The 22,287-nt window shown below is 44.2% G+C and overlaps 1 protein-coding gene and 1 long non-coding RNA gene across 2 annotated transcripts; one reads left to right on the plus strand and one right to left on the minus strand.

The window, feature by feature from the left end:
* Nucleotides 1–3,693: 3,693 nt before the first annotated feature.
* LOC105873974 (uncharacterized) lies at nucleotides 3,694–4,324 on the plus strand. Its single transcript, XR_001155297.3, has 2 exons — nucleotides 3,694–3,780; nucleotides 4,145–4,324. It is a non-coding gene; the product is annotated as an uncharacterized LOC105873974 (long non-coding RNA).
* A 3,214-nt stretch (nucleotides 4,325–7,538) lies between these two features.
* Nucleotides 7,539–18,408, minus strand: ZNF555 (zinc finger protein 555). The gene is made up of 4 exons (XM_012769354.3): nucleotides 17,847–18,408; nucleotides 10,284–10,410; nucleotides 9,678–9,738; nucleotides 7,539–9,273 (listed from the first exon to the last, which is right to left on the minus strand). The coding sequence occupies exons 1-4, from the start codon at nucleotides 18,138–18,140 to the stop codon at nucleotides 7,707–7,709; spliced, it is 2,049 nt and encodes a 682-aa protein (XP_012624808.1). The 5' UTR covers nucleotides 18,141–18,408; the 3' UTR covers nucleotides 7,539–7,706.
* Nucleotides 18,409–22,287: the final 3,879 nt, after the last annotated feature.

The following is a 22,287-nucleotide window of genomic DNA, read 5'->3' on the forward strand; positions in this document are numbered from 1 at the left end:
AGGAACTCAAGGACCTCTCTCCCCTCCTGACAGTGTGAAAACACTCCCTCCCCCAGGACTTCGATCTCCAGTAATGATGAAACTCTCAGCTGCAGTTTAAGTTCTGACCCCCCAAAACTCAAATTCATCCCTTTTACCAGAAGCCAGAACCCAAAGGAGTCTTTCTCTCAGTCTGACCTTGAGAGACTGTCTCAGTTTGCACAAATGACACTCAGACCCCACTAACGCTCTAGATGCCACACCAAACCTACTGGCAGGAAACAGCCCAAGACAATGGCAATTATGACCTCAGAAAGGGCATCGCCGGGCACCCACATCTGCCCGCGGGTCCGCAGCTTCCCAACGCCCTACAGCTGTTCCAGGTGTGACCCGCTGCTTCTGCAGAGGGTGAGAGAGGCTGTGGCACCTGCGAGGCGAGGCTCCCCAGGAAGAACCAACTTCATTTCCCCTCTTTGGAAGCCCCCCATTGGCCTTAGCTTGGAGTCACTGGCCCCAGATCCCTGCTGCTTGGACCTCCATGGATATTTTAAACAAGACGAACCCAGTGTTTGAAGAATCCAGCAAATCACTCAAACCCAGCGTTTGACAGAAGAGAAGAATCAAACGAGGGAAGAAAATGTAAGTACTTTTTATGGTTCAAGAAGGAAACCCACAAGTATCCCTTTCAGAAAATAAAGCAGTCGCCCAATTATTTCTGTGATAACAAAATGCTTTTAATCAGATCTCAAACCTTCTAGGAGGTGCAAGTTTCAGGACATAGCATTTTGCATTCATCCCTGAAGTTCAGATGATAAAAGAGAACAGAATGATCTATTGTCACAAATGCTCCACCCTGCAAAAGGTGAATAACTGATAGTTCAGTGAGTTTTTGTAATTCACCAGTTGATACACAAAATACGTTTTTTACTTGTAGAAATGCATTGATTTGGGGGGCGTCATAACGGAAGAGAGATTTATTCTATTTCTCCAAGATTCCTTTCTCCGGGAGCATTTTCAAGGCTAAGCCCTGGAATCCCACTTGTCATCACGAAATGGAAAACAACAGATGTGAGAAACTTAAGGACACGGGCAAAAAGGGACAACAGGAGAATTAAAAAAAGAAAAAAATACACAGAAGTATTTTTTAACAAATGTAATGTAAGACTGGAACGTTATTTTTTCTGAAATTCACCTCTAAGTTGCCTCTTTGGAAATAGCGTATCTTTCAAGCTCTATTCATTATACATGTGTTACACTTACTGGGGAAAAGAAAAAAACGTCTGAGGCTGAGTCACCAAATAAATCTCTTGAAGGGGACAAAGCCAGGGAGAGGCAGGGCTGAGCGGGACACGATTCCAGGGTCAGGTCCGGCCACCCTGCACCTGTTCCCGAAGAGCAGCCTGAGGGGCCCTGGCTGTGTCCCCGCCGCGAGACCACGGTGTGTTTCGCTTTGCTCTGGGTTACTTTTTCTCCCCGGCTGAGGGGCAGGAAGCATTTCCGTGTCCCCACTCGGGACCAACGTCCCGCCAGGTGGCAACGTCTCCGTAAGAAAAGCGACGCCGGGATCAGACTCTCTGCGGGGCCCAGGGACCAGACGGGGACACAGGCTGCACCTGGGGTCCCCAGCGCGCCCACCCCGCGAGCTGTCCCGCCCTCCCTGGAGGATGACCCGGGGCTGCAGTTCATGGGACTCTACTAACCCTAACTGTAACCCTGACCCCGACTCCGACCCTGGCCCGGCCCGCTCCCGGCCCCGCCCGCTCACCATGTCCCGGCCCCGCTCGTGGGCTCTCCCAGTGGAGCTCCCGGCGGCGACAACGCTCTGGGGATTCCAACGCCTGGGGCCAGCGGGGCGACGGGAGCATTTGCTCAGCCAGGACAGCGACACCCCGCCCTCCAGCCTCCGATAGGACAATGCTCTAGACATGCTCCACCCCCAGCATGCTATTGGATATTGCTCCACCTCTGAGGCCCTGATTGGACGTATTCAACCCGTTCCCAAGTGATCCTCCCACTTCAGCCTTCCAGAATGCTGGGATTACAGGCGTGGGCCACCGCACCAGGCCTGGTTCATTATTTTGATGACAGGATGGCTTCCTGGATACATATGTGTGTCACAACTTACCACATTATATAGCACTCTGGGAGGCCGAGGCAGGTGGATTGCTCGAGGTCAGGAGTTCGAAACCAGCCTGAGCAAGAGCAGACCGTCTGTACTATAAATAGAAAGAAATTAATTGGCCAACTAATATATATAGAAAAAATTAGCCAGGCATGGTGGCGCATGCCTGTAGTCCCAGCGACTCGGGAGGCTGAGGCAGGAGGATTGCTTGAGCCCAGGAGTTTGAGGTTGCTGTGAGCTAGGCTGACGCCATGGCACTCACTCTAGCCTAGGCAAAAAAGCGAGACTCTGTCTCAAAAACAAAACAAAACAAAACAAAAACACAACTTACCACATTATATACTCTATATATGTGCACTTTATTGTGTTTTAGTTATTACTCAATAAACCAAAAAAGTTAGCTTGGCCCCAACCTTTCTATTTCATTCAATAACAAACTTTAAAAATTAGGAAGTTTTTTTATTTTTTACTATATATGGGAAGAATGTAACAATACAATAACTACATGACTCTTGAAGGTTAAATACCACTCATTTGTAACTCTGAGCCTACTAGGCCTTTATACTTCCTTACACAAAGACTACGAAACACATAGAGACACAGAAACACCACAGAGAGACACACAGACACTCCTGGACACAGGGCCCACTGACTGATACATGAAACCTCCCAGACATACCAGTGCGGCCTCACAGAATCACCCAGACTTTGTCACTAGGAAAAAGAAGTAGACACACCCAGACACACATCACAGACACACCCTAAGATATGCTGGTCCCAGAGGCAGTAACAGGCTCTCACACAGACACAGCTAGCCCAGGCCCTCTGCACACCTTGACCCCAGATTTGTTTTGCTCCTTAGAAATTACCATCATCCATACAATGTGTATTTCACTCACATCCCTTGCTTTTTGTCTCTGAGAATGTTGGCTTTAAGGGAACAGGTATATGTTGTCTATTCTGTTCACTGCAGGACCCATGACATGACCTGTTACACAGAGCATCAAGAAATACTTATTTAATGTTCAGGCTCAACACAAACACACGTTCAGAGATTTGTGCATAAATCTCATCATAGGGCTACATCCATCTGAACTTCAGAGAATTAATTTTCACGCCCATCCTGGGTGGCAGAGGATATTCCATGGCCCTTAAACTAAGGCGCTTGGTGGGGGAAGAGCCACCAAAACGATGGCTCTCGGTGGCTTGGTGGGCTGAGGCTTCACTGTTCACATGAGAACCTGAGAACTAGGAGCCTGAGTCCCTGAGTGTCAGGGCACCGCGTGACAAGAGTTATGATGCTGTACCCTTCATGCTGCTCTAGAGTTCTTCCAAGAATGAGCTCCATGTAGCTCAAGACATCATTGGTATCTGTTCCATTGCTCAGCCGTCATGTCCTCTTCTGCAGTCACCCCTGACGCCACTATATCTGCTGCAGTCTCTTCTATCCGCCATTGAGGGTCCTTTGGACGGTCAGGGGCCTCGTCCATCCGACCTCACGGCTCAAGTACATCTGCTGTTATGAGACGCTGGAGGCCTCTGGAGCACGCACCGTCTACCCGCAACAGACATGCAACATCCGGGACCTACGACACCAGAAGCTGAGGGGAAGGAAGAGAAGGGCTTCCACCATTTCCGGTTCTGCTATTGTTCTTGTCTCCTCAAGGTCTCCACTTCCGGTGAGTGTGCCTGTGTACTTCTTCGAAAGTGGGAACTCCCACAGCTCTTTTAGACCGAAGCCCGTGTTGCATCCTGGGAACAATCTGCAGGGCGGGGCTCCCGGAGCCTGAGGGGCTTCTCTTGGGAACTACGTTTCCCACAGGCCAATGGGCTGGGGCTCTGCGCGGTGGGCGCTTCCTGGGAAGTGCGCATGCGCAGCAGTGAGGCGTTTGATAATATTTGCCCTGGGGCGTTGCGAGGAGGCAGATGAGGAGCTTGGGGGCTATGAAAACGTAAGTTAGATGGAAAATGATGGAGAAAGATTGAGTATTGTTTGCTCTTTAATAAAACACTAAGGTGTTACATTTCTTTTCTCTTCCCTAGCTAGTGCTGGAAGTCTACAGAAGTGGAAACGATACCTGTGAAGAGTTAAATAGGCTTTTGGGCCTTTGTGGATCATTAAAAGAAAAAGCTCCTCATTAGCATAGTGGGGAGTAAAAACAAAACAAAACGCTTCTATGAACTCTTTCCACTGTAAAACACATTAAATTTTTTCCTCCTTTAGGATGTCAAAAATGTCTTCTTTTCTATTAAATTTTACTCAAATTGATACTTTATATTCTGGAGCTCACCTTCAAACCACAAAAATGACCAAACATCCCCAATATGACTTACTGCTGCTGACTTACCAATTAGTTTTCAACTCCACTTAACTTTTTCTGCCTTCTAAAGAGGAATAATTTCTCCCAGAGAGAATTATATTCATGATGTGAGAGCATCCAATCCAGGCCAAAGCCTGAATTCCTTGAACTCTCACCAAAATCACCAAAGACAAGACCAAATCTGACAATAAATCGTTTAAAACACCCTCATGTAACCCACAGTTCATCATGTGTTCAAATTGCTTTAACTCAATATAGCCAATTTTCTTTGACTACTAGTCTGATCCAGGTGAGATTTGGCAAAAGCACACTGACAACAACATTATTTACGCTCTTTATTATTTTTAACAATGAATAAAAAAATCATTTCAAGGGTAAATGTAGGTATATAAAAAGAAATAAAATTTACATGACAAAAATACTTGTATACACCTGGTGATATTGATTTGGAATGTATAATGCTTAAATTAACAAAATTACAAAGTTAATTTGAAAGCCATAATTCAGTAAATGAAAAATAAAGATAACATTTGTTACTGTTACAAGTTGAAATTTATGTGTTGAAGCCCTCGATACCTTAGTATGGGACCTTATTTGGAAATACAATTTTTTCAGTTTTAATTAGTTAAGATGAGGTCATCCTGAAGTTGGGTAGGGCCCAATATGAGTGATGTACATATAAAAATAACACCATATGAAGATATACACCAGTACACAGGACGACTGCCAGGTGAAAATTAGAGTTATGCTGCTACAAGTCAAGGGACAACCAGAAGCTAGGTGAGGCCTGAAACAGATCCCTCCCTAACCTCTTCAGAAGGACCATGGGCCTACCAATGCCTCGTTTTTGGGATTCTGGCTCTAGAACTGTGAAAAAGAAAATTTTTGTTGTTCTAGCCCACACAGTCTTTGTACTTTGTTATGACAACCCTGGGAAACTAGTATACAGTCAGTATATAACTGATTTGAAAGCAAAGAAAATATCTTTTTCTTTCTTACTTTTTTTTTTTTTTTTTGAGACACAGTCTCACTCTGTTTCCCAGGCTAGAGTGCCATGGCATCAGCCTAGCTCACAGCAACCTCAAACTCCTGGGGCTCAAGCAATCCTCCTGCCTCAGCCTCCGGAGTAGCTGGGACTACAGACATGTGCCAACATGCCTGGCTAATTTTTTTCTATACTTTTAGTTGTCCAGCTAATTTCTTTCTATTTTTTAGTAGAGATGGGGTCTCGCTCTTGCTCAGGCTAGTCTCGAACTCCTGAGCTCAAACGATCCACCTACCTCAGCCTCCCAGAGTGTTAGTAGATTACAGGCATGAGCTACTGCACCTGGCCAGGATATTTCTAAGAAATATCTCTAGAAGGTTCTCCTTGAAAGAAAAAAGCACATTAATTTTAATGACACACAATCAAACATTAAAGCCATATCAAGGAACTGCATTCAGCTTTGAGTAAAAGAAATTTCCCCAAATCTAATATATGAGGAAGATATTTGTTCTTCATAGGACTGGGTAAGCACATCTAAAAATGCAAAAGGGTAACAAAGTCCATGTGTTGTTTTCTTGTTTTGCTGCAACATTTTAGCCTTGTGGTGGAACCAGGATCAGAGCCACTAGAAGTATGAAGAGAACAAGGTGTTCACTATACAAATTAGACATTATACAAATGTGTTAAGATCTAGAGCAGGAGTCCTCAAACTTTTTAAACAGGGGGCCAGTTCACTGTCCCTCAGACTGTTGGAGAGTGCGCACTGTGGGCCTGGGACAAGTCAGCCGCTAAGCGGGACAGGCAACAGCAGCAAAAACACCTAGAGGGCCATATAAATGTGCTAGGTGGCCCGCATGTGACCCACAGGCCATAGTCTGAGGATGCCTGATCTAGAGAAAAGGAAAATCAGAACATCAGAGATTGCCAACCATGACAGTCTGAATCAGTGGTCTGGAGGTCATATAGGGTTTGCAGGAAAATCCAAACTGTGGGTGCCTGACCACACAGGTGTATCTTGATACCAAGCTCCTGGAGATGTCTGTGGAAGACTACATCTCTGACCAAAAGGAAATCAAGCACTTAGTGTTTGTTTTGATGATACTCTGATTGGCAGGGCCAATAATCTGGAAAAAAGCTGAAGGCTGGTGTCCACAATGCCGCTATGCCCGTCTCCATTTATTATGGCCCCCCAAAACTCAGTAGTGACTTCTTCACATCTTCCTTATAAATCTCGTGCAAATTAGGCTATTGGTAAATATAAAGATGGAACCATAAAGGGAAGGGTTTCTTTTTTGTTATTGTTTGTTTGTTTTTTTGGGGTTTTCTTGAGACAGAGTCTTGCTTTGTTGCCCAGGCTAGAGTGAGTGACATGGCGTCAGTCTAACTCACAGCAACCTCAAACTCCTGGGCTCAAGCAATCCTTCTGCCTTAGCCTCCTGAGCAGCTGGGACTACAGGCATGGACCACTGCGCCTGGCTAATTTTTTTTATATATATTAGTTTGCCAATTAATTTCTTTCTATTTATAGTAGAGATGGGGTCTCACTCTTGCTCAGGCTGGTTGCAAACTCCTGACCTCGAGCAATCCGCCTGCCTCGGCCTCCCAGAGTGCTAGGATTACAGGCGTGAGCCACCGAGCCCGGCCAAGAGAAGGGATTCTTACAAATGCTTTTCCTAACATTATCCACACTGACATACCACAAGCCAGCAGAACTATCTCCAACTGTACATTTCATTGTCACATCCCAGGTGTCTCTTAAGTCAATGCCTATTGTCCACTTCATAATCACAAGCAAAGAAAGACAAGCAGTAAACGGCAAATGTTAAAAATGACAATTCACTTGAGACTATACTCTATGAAGAATTTTGCATAATTACAAATTTCTGTTATTTTTTAGGAGGGAAATGGAATAATAAATAAAATAAAGATTCTCCCAATAAGAAAGGATGAAAATAAAATAGGTAAGTTACTTTCAGTATCTGCTACATTTATCAGTAAAAAAAAAAAAATACAACAAATACCAAAGTGTCTTTGTGCCAATAACTCCTTAGAGAACAATTTAAGAAACTAAGTAAAAATTAAACCTACTTGTATATTTAAAATACACTTCAAATCATCCATGAGTCCAATGAACTGTAAAGATAAAAGTTTTATTTACCAAATTGTGAGAAAAAAAAAAAAAAACTACTCGCTCACATATATGTAGTAAGCTAATGGTATTTAGAGAATTATTTCACCTATTTATTTGTAAATAGGGTATAAATACACTCCTTATATGTTCACTTTAAAGATGAGGTACTCATAAAGGCAATACCACATTTACAACTTTTATAAGATCTTTCTCCTGGTGTGAATTTTCTGAAGCATTGTACATGAATCCATTTGCAGGAGGAGGTCCCATATTACACTTATAGTGTTTTTCTGTAGTGTGTATTCTCATGTGTCTTCTTAAGGATGAAGAACAATTAAATGCTTTCCCACAGTGCTTACATATGTAAGGTTTCTCTCCAGTGTGCAGTCTCATATGTATTGGTAAAGATGATGGCCATTTGAAGACTTTCCCACATTCCTTACATTCGTAAGGTTTCTCTACAGTGTGTGTTCGCACATGTTGTTGCAAAAGTTCAGGCCAACTGAAGGCCTTCCCACATTGCTTGCATTCATAGAGTTTCTCTGCAGTATGCCTTCTCATATGTTTTTGTAAGGATATGTGGCAATAGAAAGCTTTCCCACAGAGCTTGCATTCATAGGATTTGTCTTCAGGATGTATTCTCACGTGTTCTCGAAAGCAAGCAGATAAACTGAAGGCTTTCCCACACTGCTTACATTCATAGGGTTTCTCTCTAGTGTGTGTTCTCATATGTTTTCGTAAGGATATGGGCCAATTAAAAGTTTTCCCACATTGCTTGCACTCATACGGTTTCTCTCCAGTGTGCACTCTCATATGTCCTCGAAAGGATGAGGGATGACTGAATGTTTTCCCACATTGGTTACATTCATAGGGTTTCTCTCCACCATGAGTCCTTTCATGTCTTCGAAAGGACTGAGGATAAATGAAGGTTTTTCCACACTGTTTGCATTCATAGGGTTTCTCTCCAGTGTGAATCCTTTCATGTCTTCGAAAGGATTGGAGATAAATGAAGGTTTTCCCACATTGTTTACATTCATAGGGTTTCTCTCCAGTGTGTGTTATCATGTGTCTTCGAAAAGCTGAGGAATAACTGAAAGCTTCTCCACATTCCTTGCATTTATGTGGCTTCTCTCCAGTGTGTGATATCATATGTCTTCGAAATGTTGAGGAATAACTAAAGGCTTCTCCACATTCCTTACATTTATATGGCTTCTCTCCAGTGTGTGTTATCATGTGTCTTCGAAAAGTTGAGGAATAACTGAAAGCTTTCCCACATTCCTTACATTTATATGGCTTCTCTCCAGTGTGACTTCTCACATGACTAGTAAGACTTGAAAAATCAATGAAGGCCTTCCCACATTGCTCACACTCATAGGTTTTCTCAGCAGTGTGAATCCTCATATGTCGATTGAGGGAAGAAGTACGAGGAAAGGTTTTCCCACATAATTTACACACATAGGGTCTCTCTCCATTATGGGTTCTCACATGCATTCTTAGGTGTGAACGACAACCGTAGGCTTGCCCACATTCCTGGCACTGATATGGTTTGTGTCCAGTGTGAGTTGTGATGTGACTCTTGAGGGATGAATGGTGCATGAAGCCTTTTCCATATGCATTGTAATCATACTGTTTTACTCCAGTAGGAATTTTCTTGTAGAGATTAAGATTTGTAATCTGGCTGAAGGCTTCTCCACATTGATCTTCACTTTCGCAAAGTCTCTCCACCATGTCATTTCTATTAAAAATGAGAAGTATCCTATTAATGGTTTAATAATGATCTATTAATATTTATTAGAATTGCATTTTAACCATTTTCAGTGAAAGTGTAGGTTTTCTCCCCTTTCTGAATTCTTTCAGTGTAGAATAAACACAATGCTCTGGAAGAGGATTTGACCATTGCCATTATTAAAGATGTTTCTTATATATGTGGTTTCTTGATAATTGTTTTCAACTGAATTATGTTTCTAATATTCAATGTCTAAGTCACAGTTAAAGAAATATTTTTTGTAAAAATTCTGCTGTGAATAAATAAATTTGGAAATAGGCATATATGAGTTTTCTGTTTGCTTGCTTTTTAAATTTTGTGACATACTAAGATTATTTTCTGGAATACTACTTTATCTTATAAGTACAACTCACCTCAGATTTCTTCCCTGGTTTGTGTGCTGATCTTCGGGGCTAAGGTCTTCCCAAATTTTTCCTAAAATAGAGGCCCAGGAAACATTTCTGATGAATTCTGCTATTTTAGGTTCCTGGAGTATTTTTTCTCCATAAACATCCTGCTTAGAAACTGACCCATTGGCCTTAAATTAAGTTTCATCATCCATAACCAAAAAGTGAACAAATCTTAAAGAAAAAGGGCACCTGTTAGCCAAAAAAGGACACTGAGGAGTTCAGTTATTTCAGGACTTCATCAAGCACACAGTGTCAAAATGACAAGCAATTTAATAAACACAATAAAATTTTCACTGGGTTGCAAAAACAAACTTCACTGGGCCAATGAAGCCTATATCCACAATGACGACACAAAGGGAGCTTTCTTTACAGAAAGAAAAATTCAGTTTAATACATAGATTCTCATTCTCATGGGAAAACTATTAGATTCTAGCACTATGACAGCTGTAACCATATCTGTCTTATTTACCAATGTTTCCCTTTCCACATTCCAAATTTTGGAACAGGTTTGATGTGTAAGAAATACTTGTTCTGTACGTAAACTAAGTGAAGGAATGATGGCATCCTTACCTACTGAGGCCAGGTTCTGAAAGGTTTCTAGCATCACATCTCTGTAGAGATCCCTCTGAGCTGAATCCAGCAAAGCCCATTCCTCCAGGGTGAACTCCACAGCTACATCCTCAAAGACCACTGAATCCTAAAACATCAAACATGTTTTGGCGGAGTATGGTGAGACGGACAGCATGAGAGCACTGTATTCAATTCACATATAGTTCATACAAGATTCTGTGGTCTCCCAACATCTACTCTGTGATTCAGTTGTTTGGCGTCTTCCTCTCTGTCTACACGCACTTCCTCACAGATTTAACAGCACCATTGATACCCTGAACGTATCTCTACATTTTTACCAATTCAAGACTTACTTCTATCAAAAGACTTCAGACCACATTGGAGATATAAAACAAATGCTATACAAATGAAACAGATGTTTGCATTGTAAGACCATCAATCCCTTGTGACACAAAATATCTCAGTCCTCCCCTACTGCACACCACACACCACCCAGCACTACATCCAGCACAGGGTCTAACTTAAATGAAGTTTTAGGACTGGGAACTTTTCTTTCTGTTACCTTCACCAAACATGGGGCCAAGGAGCCTGAGGGGACCCAAACTGCAACAAAGGCCAGGAAGCCATAGTGTCTTAAAGAACTGCAGGTCCAACAGGCTGAATGAAAACATACTTTCAGAGAAGTATTCATTTGAATGTTTGTGTGTAATAATTATCATAGGCTCAGATGCTATTTTTCTCTGTGTATTTTCATGGAAACAAAGTTACTGAGAAATTATAGCTCAGAAAAGAGGAAAAACATACGAGAACTAAGGCCTCTACACATTCCGCACACTCCTGGGCCTCAGTACTGAAGCCTTACGAATTTGATCGTGTTCTCTCTCTCTCTCTCTCTCTCTCTCTCTCTCTCTCTCTCTCTCTCTCTCTCTCTCTCTCTCTCTCTCTCTCTCTCACACACACACACTATACACAGTGAGGTTATACAATGCCCAAACAGCTCTTTTCACCAAAGCCATAAAGATTATTCCTGCTAACCTTACAAATAAGGTTAAGAGTCCTACTTTGTGAAGAAATCAACTGAAGTCTAAAACTTATCTGACTATACATTTGCCATGTATATAAAAGATATGAAGGATTTAGCAGTGTTGCAAACCTTACAAATAAGGTTAAGAATCCCACTTTGCAAAGAAATTAACTGAAGTCTAAAACTTATCTGACTAAAAATTTGCCATGGATATAAAAGATATAAAGGATTCAGCAGTGTCTTCCAACAAAACATTCCCTTGTCTCAAATTCCAGGAGGAAGTGGTTCCTCCAGTAAGAGGCTACACTCTCAATTTCTCACTTCCATATCCCATATTGGGCACATGAGCATGACAGCCCAAACCCTGAGCATAGGAACCACTGAGACACATGGTTCCTTTAAACCCTGGTTTCTGAAAAAAGATCATCAACCCACTAACATCCACAAGCAGGATTCAGAGAAAATACTGTCATGTAAAATTCTTTTTTTTTTTTTTTGAGACAGAGTCTCACTTTTGTTGCCCAGGCTAGAGTGAGTGCCATGGCGTCAGCCTAGCTCACAGCAACCTCAAACTCCTGGGCTCAAACGATCCTCCTGCCTCAGCCTCCCAAGTAGCTGGGACTACAGGCATGTGCCACCATGCCCGGCTATTTTTTTGTATATATATTTTTAGTTGGTCAATTAATTTCTTTCTATTTTTAGTAGAGACGGGGTCTCGCTCAGGATGGTTTCGAACTCCCAACCTCGAGCAATCCGCCCGCCTCGGCCTCCCAGAGTGCTAGGATTACAGGCGTGAGCCACCGCGCCCGGCCTGTCATGTAAAATTCTGATGCTAGCATTTACCTACTTAACAAAGCAACAGAATCATGCCTATACTACCATATCATTGGTACAGGGAATGACATGAGCTTCCTGGGTCAGAATTCATTGCTCTTGGTATAGGGTGTCTGTATTATTTTCTCATAATGAAGTTCCCTGACCTAGTGTGCAGAAAAGAGTTAACGTTGCAGGCCTGAGACTTCATCTTTAGAAAGGCTTGCTGTAACGATGGCCTTGGCTGGTGTCTGGGATTCACACCACACTAAATAATATTACTCACTGTGCAAAGAGCACTGTTAATGCTGAACACCTGCTTTCCCTCTGGAAGTCTGGCATTTGGGTACCATGCCAGGCAGAAGATGCTACATACTAGGCAGAGGATGTTTATGTGACCTGTCAGCAATAAAAATCATGGGCACTGAGTTTCTAGTGAGCTTCCTTGGTAGACATATCACGTGTTGTCACAACTCATTGCTAGGGGAGTCAGACGCAGTGGCTCCACTGGGAGAGTACTCTCACAAGCTTGCATCTGGTTTCTTTTGGACCTCTTCCCAGGCGCCCTTTCCTTGCTGATTTTGCTGTGTGCCCCTTTGTTGTAACAAATCAGTCACGAGTATGACTGTACGCTGAGTCTTGGGAATCCTACTAATAGGACATAGGGGTGGTCTTGGGGATACCTGATACAGTTGGCATCAGAGGTGGGATTTGGTAGAATAACTTTGACTCACTGAAATACAGCAAAAGCATCGTACAGCAAAGGATGAAGGGGTAGAGGCTGGTGAGTCTTTGGTGCCTGGGTGGCTGTGGAGTCATCCAGGGTAGGAAACAGCAGCTGAAATACTGTCTGCTGTGAGAATTAAAAGTTCATGCAGGGGAAGGCAACAGATGCAACCGCAGGAGGGTGGGCTCACTGGATGTCCTGCCTGCTTTTGGCCATTCAGGCTAAGTGGCAGAAGAAGTGCAGCCTTTGGTTTTGTTCTCTCCTCCGGGTAGGAGAAAGGGATCCCATGTTCCCAAAGGTAAGCTTTGGATGGGCAAGAAATGTTAAAAGTTTGCATTGCACTGGGAGGGGAAAAAATGTTAAATCAATTCAGGCCTGGAGCAAGATTTTAGATAAACAATGGGGAAGGGGAGCAGAGACACTCTAGCCTTTTTCATCCTGCTGCTGGGGCTGTCGGAGCCTCCTGACCAGCCAAGGTCTTCCCCAGCAGCTGCGATCTCATCCCTGCAAGTGCTGAGCTGACAACCAGGCCTCTGTTGTAGATTGTCCCCGGAAAGACAAGTCCATATCCTGACCCCTGGTAGCTGAGACTGTGTTTGTATGCATGACTGGTTGTAGAGCAGCCTAAAGGAGAATAGTAGTAATGTAACCATTTGAGAAAACACTGCAAAGTGATACCTAAATTGCTTTTAAATATTGTACAAACACATTTATAACAATACCCATATATGTGCATAACTATATGTAATTATATAACTATATTACATACCATAATTCATATGTGAATTACATATATGAATAATTCAAAATAATGGTTACATCTGGAGAGTAAAGCGGCCTCGACTGGGATGCATTAAAAGTGGGGTGTCAGGGTGAAAGCTTGTTCTACATCTAAGGCTGGCTTTCATTTCACAGAGGATTATGTTTTAATATTTTTTTGTTAACTGTACATATGTCACACCTATTTTTCTGCATTGATGTCATATTGTACAATAGAAAGCTCTAAAATCAAGCTGGGCAGTGGTTCATGCCTGTAATCCCAGCACAATGGCAGGCCAAGGCAGAACGATTGCTTGAGGCCAGGAGTTGGAGACCAGCCTGGGCAGCACAGCGAGACCTCTGTCTCTACAAAACAAACAAACAAATTCTTTTTTTTTTAATTAGCTGGCTATGGTAGTATGCCTGCCCAGTTCCTTGGCAGGCTGAGGCAGGAGAATCACTTGAGCCCATGAGTTCAAGGCTGCAATGAGCTAAGATTGCACCAATGTACTTCAGCTTGGGTGACTTAAGAGTTGCTGAAAAACGGCCGGGCGTGGTGGCTCACGCCTGTAATCCTAGCACTTTGGGAGGCTGGGGCAAGCAGATCGTTTGAGCTCAGGAGTTCAAGACCAGCCTGAGCAAGAGTGAGACCCCATCTCTACTAAAAATAGAAAGAAATTAATTGGCCAACTAAAAATATATTTAAAAAGTACCCAGTTATGGTGGTACATGCCTGTAGTCCCAGCTACTTGGGAGGCTGAGGCAGGAGGATAGCTTGAGCCCAGGAGTTTGAGGTTGCTGTGAACTAGGCTGACACCACAGCACTCTAGCCCAGGCAACAGAGTGAGACTCTGTCTCAAAAATACCTTTCTAATTAATAGCAACAGCAAATTAGAAAAGTGATCTTTAAAATGATAACACTATGGTAAAAACCAAATTTAATTGAGTACTAAAGTCTAAAGATATAAAAAGAACCCAATTGAAAAATTCACAAACAATATTGGAAAATGTCAAAGCAAAAGGAAATAAATGGATAGAAATAAATAGGAAAAGTTCCCAGAAAGAACTCAGTGTTACCAAGATATCAACCCTCCCAAAAGAGACCTATGAACTTAATAAAATTCCATTAAATCCATGAACGATATATATATATTTTTTTGAGACAGAGTCTCACTTTGTTGCCCAGGCTAGAGTGAGTGCAGTGGCGTCAGCCTAGCTCACAGCAACCTCAAACTCCTGGGCTCAAGCAATCCTCCTGCCTCAGCCTCCTGAGTAGCTGGGACTACAGGCATGCACCACCATGCCTGGCTAATTTTTTCTATATATATTAGTTGGGCAATTAACTTGTTTCTATTTATAGTAGAGACGGGGTCTCGCTCTTGCTCAGGGTGGTTTTGAACTCCTGACCTTGAGCAATCCACCCGCATCGGCCTCCCAGAGTGCTAGGATTACAGGCCTGAGCCACCGAGCCCGGCCCATGAACCATATTTTTTAAGGACTTGATAAATGCTCATTTTAGAAACTTAATAGAAAGAACAAATGTCCAAAATTAGCCAAAACAACTTGAAGAACAAGGTGTGGACTTGCTTAACATTCAGCAAAGATTTTTTTTGTTTTATTTTGTTTTGTTTTTGAGTCAGAGTCTCACTCTTTTGCTCAGGCTAGAGTGCCGTGGTGTCAGCCAACCTCAAACTCCTGGGCTCAAGCGATCTTCCTGCCTCAACCTCACGAGTAGCTGGGACTACGTGCATGCGCCACCATGCCTGGCTAATTTTTTCTATATATTTTTTTAGTTGGCCAATTAATTTCTTTCTATTAATAGTAGAGATAGGCTCTCACTCTTGGTCAGGCTGGTTTCAAACCCCTGAGCTCAACTGATCTGCCCGCCTTGGCCTCCCAGAGTGCTAGGATTACAGGCGTGAGCCACCGCGCCCGGCCAGGAAAGATTTCTAAAGTACAGTCATCCTGACATTAAGGCAGTTGCAGCAGAACAGTCAACTCATTCAAAGGAAAGGAAGAGCGCCCTGCCCCTGGCCATTGTGTTTGGTGAAATGTGGTTAATGCGAGGGAAGTCACTGCAGAGCAGTGGAAGAGATGACACACACGTTAACCCATGAGGCAATGACAAATTGTTATCTACATAAGACAAATTCCCTGGCCGGGTGCGGTGGCTCACGCCTGTAATCCTAGCTCTCCGGGAGGCCGAGGTGGGAGGATCGTTCGAGGTCAGGAGTTCAAAACCAGCCTGAGCAAGAGTGAGACCCCATCTCTACTATAAATAGAAAGAAATTAATTGGCCAACTAATATATATACAAAAAGTTAGCCGGGCATGGTGGCACATGCCTGTAGTCCCGGCTACTCGGGAGGCTGAGGCAGTAGGATTGCTTGAGCCCAGGAGATTGAGGTTGCTGTGAGGTAGGCTGATGCCACAGCACTCACTCTAGCCTGTGCAAGAAAGTGCCACTCTGTCTCAAAAAAAAAAAAAAAAAAAAGACAAAGTCCCACCTATTTCATGACCAATAAAGAATTTATTGTAGGCCGGGCGAGGTGGCTCACGCCTGTAATCCTAGCACTCTGGGAGGCCAAGGCGGGCAGATTGTTTGAGTTCAGGGGTCTGAGACCAGCCTGAGCAAGAGCAAGACCCCGTCTCTACTAAAAAAATAGAAATTAATTGGCCAACTAAAATTATATAGAAAAATTAGCCGGGTATGGTGGTGCATGCGTGTAGTCCCAGCTACTCGGGAGGCTGAGGCAGGAGGATTGCTTGAGCCCAGGAGTTTGAGGTTGCTGTGAGCTAGGCTTAGGCCACTGCACTCTAACCAGGGCAACAGAGTGAGCCTCTGTCTCAAAAAAAACTACAAAGAATTTATCGCAGATTTAAGGAAAGAGTATTGGAGATCGTTGGAATCAGAACAGAAATAATACAGTGCCACAAATTCCCCATCATGCCGAGCAGAACAACTGATATTTCGGTGAATCTTTATAATCCTCCAATTTACCTGTGACACACGTTTGTGGAAATGTATTCATTTTCCTGCAGCCAGACTGGAGGGGAGATTTCCTCTATTTCTCTGAGAGTCTTTTCCCCAGGAACATTGTCAAGGCTAAGCCCTGGAATCCCATTGGTTATCACTCAACTTTAGAAAGGAAGAGACCTGAGAAACTCACTACACATTCTCCGGGGCAAAAAGTAAAAGGTAAAGATGAATGTTTAACAAATCTCAAAACTGGTTTGACAATAGAAAAATAAATAAATAAATAAAAATAAAAGGAATGTTTAACAAATGGAAAGTAAGACTAAAACGTTAATGTTTTCCTGATAGTCACCCCTTTGGAAATATTTTAGCTTATCTTTCAAGCTCTATTAATTAAATGCATTTTATATTTACTGAAAAAGTGAGGCTCCAATAAGTAAAAAAATCTTTACAGGGAGGGGCAAACCCAGCCAGGGGTCGTGTCTGGCCATCCTACCATGAGGAATATCTATACCCCACCTGCTCATGGAAGTGTTCCCTGAACAAAGAACACTGGACGTGTCCCTGCTGTGTGTCTGCAGTGCACTTTGCTTTTCGAATCGTTACACTCCCTCCCAGGTCTGGGGTCCTCTTGTGTCTTGGTTAGTTTCCTCCTTGTGTGAGAGCCCAGGGCCCGGAGTCACCTGTCTTTCCCCCTTACTACCAGCACCTTGCAGGTGACAGATTAACCACAGTGTCCCCAAGAAGGACACTGGACTTAGGGGAGCACGTCTCCGCGTGCCCCAGCGGTGGGCTGTTCACATGGGAGGGGCGCTGCCTAGCGATTCCTCCCAGCCCAGGGCACCAGGCAGCTGCCTGGGGACCTCCGCCACACCGCGCGCTGTCCAGCGGGGCAGCCCGGCGGGTCCCCGAGCGCGGGCAGCTGAGAAGACACCAACCCGGGCCCGACCCGCCGCGGCTCCGGGATGCCCGTCCCGGGAAGGCCCTGGGGGAGAGCCCGGGACTGTCCCCGCGGGACTGGGACTCTGGCCGCCCGCTCCGGCCGGGCGGAGGGACGCGGGGACCAAAGCCCCGGAGACAGACGTCGGCCGCGCTGCGCACGAACAATGGGCGGGACCCGTGGCCCCCGGGGCACCGACATCCCCCGCCCTGGAGACGTCGGGGAGCCGGGCGGGCCCCGGACCCCCAGCGCGCCTGACCCGGGTCGCAGACCCTCCCCGGGGGTCTCGCCCGCGCGCCGGCCTCCGCGGCACCGCGCACTCACCATGTCCGGCCCGCTCCTGGGCGCTCCGGGGCAGCTCCGCGGCCCGTGCAGGGGAGCGCGCCGGGCACCGGGACGCCTGCGTCGCTCGGGGACAGGCGGGGCGGGCGCGCGCGGCCCGGGAGACAGCAAAGGCCCGCCCCCGGAGCCTGATTGGACGCCGGACAGGGCAGCGGCGCCCTTGATTGAACAGCGCTGCTCATGTCTGAGCCCCTTATTGGAGAGTTCCTCACCCCTCATCCCTCTGGCGCCCTTGATTGGGCAATACCGCCAGGTACCGCCCATCTGTCCCCTCATTGGATAGTTCTCTACGACCCGCCCCCCTGCAGCCTGAGTGACAGGCGCGTCGCGAACACCCGTGGCTGCCCCCGCGGGCCGGGGACCTTCGTATCTGGGCTAACTTGCTCCGGCCCCTCCTGGATGAGCGTGGGAACTCCAGACTCAGTTTCCCCATCCTACGACCCTAGTCCGAGGCAGGAGGCGCCAGGGCAGGCCGGCTGCCTGGGCTTCTGTGAGGTGGAGCGGGACTGGGCCCAGAGCTCCCGAGTCTGTGATCCGCGTCTCAGACAAGACCTCAGCGTGACGTCACCACGTCGGCTCCGCGCGGACGTCGGACCACGCACGCCGCGGAGGCCCCGCCCAGCCCCCGGCGCTGGGTTTGGAGACCAGAAATGTCTTGGGGGTAGGGGGATTGGAGGTCGCCGCCCGGCCGGGGGCAGGGCCTCTTCTCCAAACCATCAGATATAAGATGTTCCTTAAAATCTTCAAATTCACATTTTATCCTGCAAGAAAATTTATTTCACATCAGCTTCTTAGCGTATGCCCAGTTGATTTTGAAAATTAAAAGGCTATATTGCACAATATGAATGTACCTAATACCACGGAACTGTACACTTAAAAATGGGAGACTGAGGCCGGGCGCTGTGGCTCACGCCTGTAATCCTAGCTCTTGGGAGGCCGAGGCGGGCGGATTGCTCAAGATCAGGAGTTCAAAACCAGCCTGAGCAAGAGCGAGACCCCGTCTCTACTATAAATAGAAAGAAATTAATTGGCCAACTGATATATATATAAAAAATTAGCCGGGCATGGTGGCGCATGCCTGTAGTCCCAGCTACCCGGGAGGCTGAGGCAGAAGGATCACTCGAGCCCAGGAGTCTGAGGTTGCTGTGAGCTAGGCTGACGCCACGGCACTCACTCTAGCCTGGGCAACAAAGTGAGACTCTGTCTCAAAAAAAAAAAAAAAAAAAAAAAATGGGAGACTGAGGCAGGAGGATGGCTTGAGCCCAGGAGTTGGAGGCTGCAGTGAGTTATGATCACTCTACCCAGAGCAACAGAGTAAAACTCTGTCTCAAAAAAAATAAAAAAGTTAAGATGGTAAATTTTGTGTGTATTTATTTATTTAAATTTATTTATTTAAAGTTGTATTTTTTTAAAATGGCAATGATATCGATATGGCGATTGGATTCCTACTTTAACTGATATAACACAAAACAAACAAAACCTAATATAAATTTGTGATGGACCCGAAAACTCTCCATACAGTTAATAGATTGAGGCTGAATACCTAATGCATTTAATTGGCTACTCAATTCAGAAAACATTGTCTAGCTTAAGTGAATGTACAAACTCTGGTATCATTTGTCATTTCATTTACAAACAAAACATTGCTTTTTATTGTTTGCAAAAAGGCTTTATACACTTTTATAAAAATTAGTGTTTAGAGGATTAACACAGACAAGAAACTGCTGTTAAAAGCAAATTAATCACTGGATGTATAAAATATTAAAACATAAAATATCTCCATATACATTTTTATTTATTATGCATTAATAGCAAATGTCAAGTTTCAAGAAAAATCCGCATGAAATTTAAAAGTCTGCCTTATGGCTGGCTCTTGGCGTGTACCTCTAGGAGTCCTATGTGCTTCCATGATGTCTCCACAGACATTTGTCTTCATATCTTGGTAACATCACACATAAAGAAGATGTTGTTTCATTTATTAGGGTGAAAAATTAGGCTGGTCTCTGAATTCTTCGCACAACATTGACTACCACAAGAGAGAAGAGTCACAACTATGGTTGTTTGAGCAGAAAGAAGTTCAGGATACTTAGAGCATGCCAGGATGTTATTCGAGGATAAAGGTAACATAGTCATTCTCAAACATGCAAGGAGTGGCAGGGACAGGAAGTCTACAGGATGGAGCAGATCCCTTCTCTCTTCTCCAGCCTTCCATCCTACCTGCGAAGTCTCCCGTTAGCACAGCCTAATGGGAAGCTGCTGGCAAGGTAATATGTGAGTTGCAGCATTTCTCTTGCACATCACAAAGTCAAGTGTGAAAGGGTAGTTCTGACATGCAGGAGCATGGCCCCCAAAGATGTCTACATCCTAATCCCAGGAACCTGTGAATATGTAACCTTATAGGTAACACAGGGGATGGGATTATATTACAGATCTGAGATGGAGACACTACCCTGGATTATTGGTTGGACCCTAAACATAATCACAAGAGTCCTTAGAAGAGGGGGGCAGGAGAGATGGGACATTAGCAGAGATTGGGGTGATGAAGGGCCATTAGCTATGGAACATGGGATAGCTTCTAGAAACTAGAAAAGTCAAAGAACAGGATCTCCCCTAGACTTTCAGAAAACATAGCCCTGCACACCTTGATTTTAGACTTCTGACCTCCAGGACTGTTAAGAGAATAAATCTGTTGTCTTATGCCACTAAATTGGTGGTATTTGCTACAGCAGCAACAGGAAGCTCATATAGTGGAGCTGAAGCACAGAGACAATGGCTTAGTATGGGGCACAAACAACTCTTGTTCCCAATCTCATATTTCATGAGATTTTGAACCTTCCATGTGCACCTTCTTCAACATCACTCTGCTCATACTACAGAAAAATGGATCTGACAGTTTTTCAGAGAACAACATCTTTGCATCTTTGTGTTTGTAATATACTATTTTTGGATCGATCCTCCAGGATAATTTCCATCTACAAATTTTATCCCAAGCCATAAGCATCCATCAGTAAGACATAATAATGGACCATTGATTTGGAAATGAAATTAGAAACTTATTATTAATATGGCTAAAGTAATAGAACAAGCCAGATTCTGAATCACAGAAACAGAAAACACACCTTCTTCTCCAGCATCTATGGAAAACTTCTAAAACCCGATCACATGGTAAACTGCAAAGCAAGCTTCGATAAACTCCGAAGATTCAAAACAGTAGACACATTCTCAGACCACAGTGCAATAAAAGCAGAAATTTAATAAAAGAAAAACATCAAAGGTGTTTATGAAAACCCCACAGTTCACATGATACTTAATGGTGAATGACTGAATCCTTTTCCCTAAGATCAGGGACAAAGCAAGGGGGTCCACTCTTACCATTTCAGTCCAGCATGACTCCAGAGGACCAAGCCAGTACAATAAGAAAAAGATTTAAGAAAAATATATTTAAACAACAGAAACTTAAAAAATATATTCTCTCTCAGGCCAGACAAGGTGGCTCATGCCTGTAATCCTAGCACTCTGGGAGGCTGAGGCAAGAGGATTATTCAAGGTGAGGAGTTCAAAACCAGCTTGAGCAAGAGTAAGACCCTTTTCTCTACTAAAAATAGAAAGAAATTAATTGGCCAACTAAAAATATATACAAAAAATTAGCTGGGCATGGTGGCACATGCCTGTAGTCCCAGCTACTCAGGAGGCTGATGCAGGAGGATTGCTTGAACCCAGGAGTCTGAGGTTACTGTGAGCTAGGCTGACACGATGACACTCCAGCCCAGGAAACAGAGTGAGACTCTGTCTCAAAAACAAAAACAACAACAACAAAAATATATATATAGTATACATATATATATATATTCCCTCTCAAAACACTTTCAAATCAGACATATTGAACCAAAAATTTGTAGATTTAGAAAATACTTAACATTTCACAGGTGAAAACAAAGCTATACTGGAGCTCTCCTCTGAGTTAATTCCTCATCTTGGATGCTCTGATGGCTCATCTCAGAAAGGTCCTATCTGAGGCTGGTCCCTGTGGATTATCTGTCACAGCAGCATCATGTGCATGTTCTCCATAGCATCTCCCCAAATCTGTAATTACTTAATTAAATTATTTGGTTACTTGCTTAATATCTGTCCCTACCCCCCACTCCCATATGGGACAGGCTACAGAATGTTCAGGGCTCACAGCAGCATGAAAGTGGGTAGGGGTTTCTTATTATTAAAATCATAATGATTTGATAATATCTCACTATTTCTCCATATGATTAAGAATATAAAGGTGGGGATATTAAACCAATCACAGGACAGAATCGAGCCTTGTGTGACTAGAGGGGTCCCATGCCCATAAAGCTAGTCTTGCTCCTTCAACACTAGAATATGTGTCCAATGAGAGCAGCAACCCTGTCTGCCTCATACACAGTCACCAAAG

The sequence above is a fragment of the Microcebus murinus genome, chromosome 27 (genome assembly GCF_040939455.1).
Source record: "Microcebus murinus isolate Inina chromosome 27, M.murinus_Inina_mat1.0, whole genome shotgun sequence".
Lineage (NCBI taxonomy): Eukaryota > Metazoa > Chordata > Mammalia > Primates > Cheirogaleidae > Microcebus > Microcebus murinus.

Coding starts and splice junctions, on each gene's coding strand:
- ZNF555 (XM_012769354.3), bottom strand. CDS start 18,140: ATGAGGGGACAGATGGGCGGTACCTGGCGGTATTGCCCAATCAAGGGC. Junction 10,411..17,846: donor CCAGGAGCGGGCCGGACATG/GTGAGTGCGCGG, acceptor TTGATGTTTTAG/GATTCAGTGGTCTTTGAGGA. Junction 9,274..9,677: donor AACCAGGGAAGAAATCTGAG/GTGAGTTGTACT, acceptor CATTTTTAATAG/AAATGACATGGTGGAGAGAC.